Below are 6,436 nucleotides of genomic sequence, written 5' to 3'. Positions count from 1 at the left end.
GGGCGGGGGCACTGGGCCCTCCTCAAAAATCCCCTCGGGGAGGGGGCTGGATTGCACAACGCTGGGTCACGTGGCCAGGAGGGCGGGCAGGGCCATGAGGATTTGGGGATCCCCAAGTTAGGGGTAGGGATGGGGGTCTGACCCTGAGGGGTGGACCTCGGGAAAGGAGGGGCCAGTGTGGCACTGTGGGGAGCAGGAAAGCTGGGCAGAGATGCGATCGGTCCCTCGGCAGCGACCAAGGCAGCCAGGGCCTTGGGAACCTCAGGAGCAGCCCGGGCTGGGGGGAAACCCAGGCTACCACTGACCCCCAGGACCCCAGGTGGAAACATCCGTGGGTGTGACTGGGGGGGTTCCATCGGGCACTGGGGAGTGGAAGCCTCCCGCCTGCCAGGGACTGCCCCGGGCCTAGCGGAAGCAGGCAGCATCTGGCCCCAGGCCCCCAGGGAGGCCAGACACCTGGGCAGGGCAGAGTTGTAGAGGTCCCCACCGGGTGCCGAGGCGGACGGTAAGCTGAGGCAGGCTAGGCCAGTGAGGTCCTGGCAGCGGGGCCTAACCTAGCAATCCCTGATGAGGGTGTGGTGGGGTAGGGGCCTTGGGGTGGGCTCAAGCAACTGAACCTTGTAGCCAGAAGGCGTGGGGTACATGCCTGTCGCCCCTGTACTTGGGAGGTGGGGGCGGGAGGATGGAGAGTTTGAGCCCAGCCTGGGCAATTTAGTGAGGCCCTGTCTCAAAATTTAAAAACTGGGGCCAGGGATTTAGCTCAGTGGTTCCACTGCCTGCCTTGTAAATTCAAGGTCCTGAGTTCAATCCTGGGAACCCCCAAAATAAATAAATAAGTGAATAAAACCCAAAGGGCTGGGGATGTAGCTCCGTGTGGAGGGCCCTGAATTCAATTCCCAGTAATGAGAAATAAACGCTGTGGACCTTTCCCCCCAGAAACCACAGCGCAGCGAGTGACAAAAGGCCTGAATTTTATTAATCCTGCCGTGGGATGCTTCTGGTCACCAGGCCTCGGGGCCAGGGGGCCCGAAGCGGCGCAGCAGCTTCTCCTGGTCCTCCAGGTCCTTCCGCACCTTCTTGCGCATGTAGAAGATGGGGCAGTCCCGGCTGCAGAGCGGGCGGGGTCAGGGCGCCCTGGCTGGGGATGGCGAACACCGACCCCTCCCAGGCCAGGGCCGTTCCCAGGACTTTGCCCCCCCTGCTGCCTGCCCTCCACCTGTGGGGCTGTTTGCTCAGCGGGCACGGGGGGCAGATAACAGTAGTGCCCAGCCAGGCACGGGGGGCTGTATATCACCTGTCACCTGGCGTGGGAACCCACCCCGCCCACCTGTTCCCTGGGGAAAGCCCAGCCCCACCCTGGGGAGGGGACCGGGAGCCCCGCCAGCTCCGGGCAGATGCAGGCGGGGCGTGGGGAAGGGCAGCGGGCAGGGACCCCGAGTTTGATCCCCAACCTGCGGGCCTGGGGCAGGGGTCGGAGCAGGCACCCACCTGGTGCAGATGACGTCCTCGTGCAGGCTGCCTTGACAGCGCTGACACTGCGTCCACAGGCGTGAGAAGCGCTCCTCCAGGGCGTTCAGGTGGGACACCTGGGGGCGGCAGGCGGGGTGAGCTCGCTGGCAGCCGCAGCCCCAGCCCCAGCCGTGCTCCGGCCTGGCCCACTCACCTCCTTCTGGTACAGCTCTGACTCCCGAGGCCGGCAGAACTTGCACACGGCTCCTGGGGGCGGTCAGAACGGAGCCGCTGGGGCTGCGCCAGGCCGGGCCACCTCACCCCTGCCCCTTCCCCGCCCGCTGCCCATCCCGGTTGTGAAAGTCCCCGGAGGCCGGAGAACAAGGGAGCAAGTGTCGTGGGGAAAACTCCCCTGGGGAACTCCGGAGGGCGAGGACCCTCGGGGGTGCAGGCGAGCTCCCCCTTCCCCCCACGCAGTGCCTGGGGTCTCACCCTCGTGGCTGAGCACCGTCCGGCAGCCAATGCAGCAGCTGCGGCGCGTGGCGAAGGCCAGAAGGCCGCCCACCTTGCCCGTGAGCACGGTCTTGCAGCGCGTGTCGTCGCCGCCTGCAGGGGAGCCCCTGGATGGGTGGGCGCCCTGCCGCCCCGCCCCCCGGGAGCCCGCGTACGCAGCAGCACCGCCTCGGCTCACCCCTCGCCCAGGATGGGCTCGAAGATGCGCAGCAGGGGCTTGGCCAGCTGCTGCTCCAGGTAGTACTGCGTGTCGATGGGCAGGCTGTGCTCCAGCGCGAACAGGGGGTCCTGCGGGGCGCGGGGTCTCAGCTCCAAGGCAGGAAAGGGGATGCTGGGGCAGGACTGGGGGCACTGAGGGAAGGGGCTGCTGGCAGGGACAGAAACAGCCAGGCTGGAGGAGCTGTGAGGGAGAGCAGTGAGGGAGAGCAGGGAGGGAGCCGCCGCCCGCCCCGCCGGAAAGCAGAAGTGAGAGCAGCGGCCGCACCGGCCCAGGTGGGCCTCACCTCTGACTTCATGTAGGCGGCCGCGCCCTTGGCGGCACCCACGATCACGTAGGGGACACGGTCGCCCAGGCTGGGCGCGCTGCCCGGGTCCCGCTTCCTCATCCTGCGGGGACAGCGAGGCAGGTGGCAGGGTGAGGGCAGCGGCAGGGGGCGCAGGAAGTGGTCTGCAGGGTGTAGGGGCTGGGCCCCACCTCTCCGCCAGCTCCACATGCGCCTGCCTGCCGGCATAGTCGGCCGCAGCGCGGGTCAGCTCCTTGGTGATCACCAGCTGGGAGATGTCAATGCGGTTGCACAGCAGGTCTGAAATGACGTCCTTCGCGTGGGCCACCGCGCCCTCGGGGTCTCTGGGGGGGGCGCAGTGTCACCAGAGTACAGGGCCAGGTGGGCCGGGAGCCAGGGCAGCTGTGTGGGCTGAGACTGGCCGACAGGGCCTGGCCACAGGCGAGAGGCCGAGCCCGAGCCCGAGATGTCACTTACCACGGCCACCCCACCAGGAGGGTGACCGCCAGGTCCCAGGGGCCCTAACTGTACCCTGGGTCTGAGGGAGGACACACACCTGTCAATGAGCAGGCGGCGCAGCGAGGCAGTGACGAGGTTGGCCACGAGTGGGCAGTTGTCCCTGCGCACGGCCTCCAGGCCCTTGCAGTCCATGCGGTCATGGCTGTGGGGCCCGGAAGAGAAGAGCAGGCCCGCATAGCGCTTCTTGCTTATGAGCAGGTAGGGGAAGTAGACCTGGAAGACAGGGACGACCCTGAGACTTGGGGCTCTGTCCCCAATCTGAGACCTCTCCCAGAAACAGGGCAGGCCAGAATGGTCCCGAGACAGGAATGGGCACTCGGGTAGCCCGTGGAGAGGGACCCCAAGGTGGCCCCTGAGCACCTTCAGCTACCCAGGGCCCCGATCTGAAGGTGGGACAGGCCTCAAGGTGCATCTGGACGGGGGAGACCAAGCTCCCCTCAGAGAGGAGGCCACAGCCCCCAAACCCGAGCAGGTGCACTGGGCTCTGAGCTGAGCCTCGCTCCACACCCAGGGGAGGCAGCCCCCACAGACATCTCGGGAAGGGACACTGCGGCCCTAGGTAACCAGAGCCAGCTCAGGAAGTTTCCAGAGCCCGGCCCAACCTGGGGGGCCTATGCACAACGCCAACACACTGACACTTGGCCAGGACGAGAGGTGTCCGGGAGACTGGTGTGGGTATCTGGAAGAGGCCTTGAACAGCACTGGGGGTGCCCCGCCCACGCCCTCCCATGAGGTGCCCCAGGCCGAGACCCCACACCTTCTCAAACTCCAGCCGGATGGGCGGTGGGAAGTGGCCCGACACCCAGTTCGCGGCCTCGCGCCCCAGATCCATTGCCTCGGCCACAGAGGAGACGCCGAAGCGGCACATGACGGAGTCCGTGTCACCGTACACCACCTGCACAGGTGCAAGGGTCCCTCGTGCGGCCTGGGAGGGCGGGGCCTCAGCCCAGGGGTCCCACATTCTCCCCAGCCGCCAGCCTGACCTTGGCATCGGCGCCGTAGCCGTTCTTCACCGTGTACTTGGACTCCACCAGTTGCTTGGTTTTCTCGATCATCTGGCGTCCGAACCCCGTGACACTCTGCAGGGTACAAGCCCCAGTGTGGAAGCCACACGCTGTGGTCGCTGGGGCCCCACCGCTGCCACCTCCCAGCAGTGGGGGCCTCGGTGAGCCTCGCCGCCCCACCTGCTCCCACACCTGCCCCGGGCCCCAGCTGTTCCGAAGGTTGCGGTGGGACGTAGGTCCCTGCCCAGAGCACAGGGCTGGAGCTGAGCTGGGGCCCACGCATCTCTACCATGTCACGTCCTGGACAGCAAGCCGGGGCCGGGCCACAGAGACCACGGTGACAAACGCCCCCAGGGCAGGGGCAGGAGCGCAGCCCCAGAGAAACCGTTCTGCCCACCCCTCATTTTACAAGGAAACTGGGGATGGGCACCAGGGTGCCAGAGAGACTGGTGTGATTCTTATGTGTGGAACTGGTCAGAGGATTTACCTAACAAACAGCTGTGGTCTACCTTTAGCTCGACTGCAAATATATATATATATGTTATATATTTTTCTACTGGGGATCAAACTCAGGTCCTGTGAGACAGGCAGCGGAAGCACTGAGCCAAATCCCCAGCCCGTATGTGTGTATGTACATATGTGTATACACACACACACACTCGAATTCATGGCGATACTCCTGCCTCAGCTTCCTCCTTGCTGCCATATTTGTACCTAATGCTTCAACTGTATGTACAGAACCCATCTGCCTGTACTCTCTTCTTTTTGGTACCAGGGATAAAACTCAGGACCTCACGCTTGCCAGGCAGGCTCTGTGCCGCTGAGCCACATCCCCAGCCCTGTCTCCCTTTTCTTGAATGACACAGTAGTTTATTATTCCAGTGCTGGTCCCACCAGTTTGAGAGAGAAATAAGGAAAGAGGGAGACAGGGAAGGAACAAGGTGAGCACAGGACCAGCTGAGCCCCAGGCACCAGGGCTGCCTGGAGTGGGGTGTGCCCACGCCCACCCCTGGGGGGCAGCCAGGGTTCCCCAGCCAGCAGGGGGAGGTGCTGGCACGGGGGAGGGGCTCTCTGCTCTGGGCCGAGCTGCAGTCTCAGCTCTGGGCAGGGCGGCTGGAGGCGATAACGAACAACAGCTGAGGCCCCTCACGAGTGGGTCGTGGCTACAGTCCTGACCCCTACCCGCTCCACACGTGGTCCCACAGACGGGGAGGGGCCAGGGCTGCGGCTGCGCCACTTGTGGGCTTTCCGAGTCCCCATCCTCTGTGCCGCTTCCCTTGGCCAATTTTAACCTATGGGCTCCGGGGCAGTAATCCCGAACACAAGCCCGCACAAGCCTGGGGGCAGCCTGTGCCGACCGGTGCGTGAGGCTCTGCCCGGGGATTCTCTCCTACCGGAGCGGACCCGAGGCCCTGCCTGAGTCCCAGGGAGCTCCCGAGGCCAGAGCAGACCACACAGAGGCGTAGACACCAGTCTGATGGGGCAGCCAGGGAGGCCCTGCTGAGGCCCGGCACAGGTCCCCACCTTGCCCCTGCCCTCCCCACCCTGCAGGGACAGGGCCTGACTGCCGGGGACCCTGCGGTACAGCGTGGATGAGCAGAGCTGCCTCCTCCCTCAGCCACCCGGCCGCGTCCTCAGCACCCTGACCATGCGTGCCATCTGTGGAGCCCTCGGCCACTCCTTCCCTAAACACTTCTGCCGCCATGGTCCGTGTCCCCACTATACGACGCAAGACAGCAGCCGAACACAGGACTTGTCTGTCACCCTCTGCACCCAGTGTACAGAGCCTGACCCAGGCACCTGCTCAGGATGTTTGCTGACTGAAAAACTGCCATCGGCTCCGGCAGCCTGGCATCCTCTCCCCGAGGCCAGGGAGCTGGGCGGCAGGACCCTGACCTCCAGGTTCTGCCAGAGGGCCTTCCCACCCTGTACCCCGCCGGGCCCAAGCTCACCTGCGAGATCTCCAGGCATGGCAGCTTGCCCACCTGGGCGCCCGTGAAGCCGTACACGGAGTTGGCGCTCACCTTCAGGGCCAGCTGCCGCCCGTCCAGCACCTGCCGCCGCAGGGGGTCGGTTTCCTGTGCCAGCTCGGCCTTGGCCCTGGGAGGAAGCAGGACCTGTCCGTCCATCTCACGGAGACCAGAAGCCAGGGGGAGGCCCAAGCCAGGCAGCGCTGCTCAGCCGCCTGTGTGCAGTGGGCGGGCACCCTGTACAGCTGGGCGTGTGGCACACAGTGGAGACCTTGAGGCCCTACCAAGTCTGACCTCTTCCGGGCGCTGAGCAGGTTCTCCAGGATCTGGGGCAGGAGCCCCTTCCGCACAGACGTCTTCACAAACTCGTCCCCTGTGGGCGTCTTGATGAACTGGTCTGGGTCCAGGCTGCAGGGAGACGGGGCTGGGTGCTGCCCACGGCCCACCCCCGGGCCCTCCCCTCCAGTGCCCAGGCCCC

General features: G+C 65.5%; 1 protein-coding gene across 1 annotated transcript in view; it reads right to left on the bottom strand.

The window, feature by feature from the left end:
- Positions 1–1,001: 1,001 nt before the first annotated feature.
- The window catches only part of Pold1 (DNA polymerase delta 1, catalytic subunit), a gene marked incomplete at its 5' end in the record, with an annotated part of 19,564 nt that continues 14,129 nt past the window's right edge, over positions 1,002–6,436 (bottom strand). Inside the window, 12 exon segments of the mRNA XM_033766026.1 lie at positions 1,002–1,107; positions 1,489–1,586; positions 1,664–1,716; positions 1,942–2,055; positions 2,118–2,250; positions 2,466–2,568; positions 2,657–2,809; positions 3,022–3,197; positions 3,742–3,879; positions 3,968–4,063; positions 5,941–6,088; positions 6,253–6,366. Of these exon segments, the coding sequence (XP_033621917.1) occupies positions 1,002–1,107; positions 1,489–1,586; positions 1,664–1,716; positions 1,942–2,055; positions 2,118–2,250; positions 2,466–2,568; positions 2,657–2,809; positions 3,022–3,197; positions 3,742–3,879; positions 3,968–4,063; positions 5,941–6,088; positions 6,253–6,366 (1,432 nt within the window).

The sequence above is a fragment of the Fukomys damarensis genome, unplaced genomic scaffold (assembly GCF_012274545.1).
Source record: "Fukomys damarensis isolate Sample0158 unplaced genomic scaffold, DMR_v1.0_HiC HiC_scaffold_19, whole genome shotgun sequence".
Lineage (NCBI taxonomy): Eukaryota > Metazoa > Chordata > Mammalia > Rodentia > Bathyergidae > Fukomys > Fukomys damarensis.
This window is presented reverse-complemented; position numbering and strand designations above follow the sequence as displayed.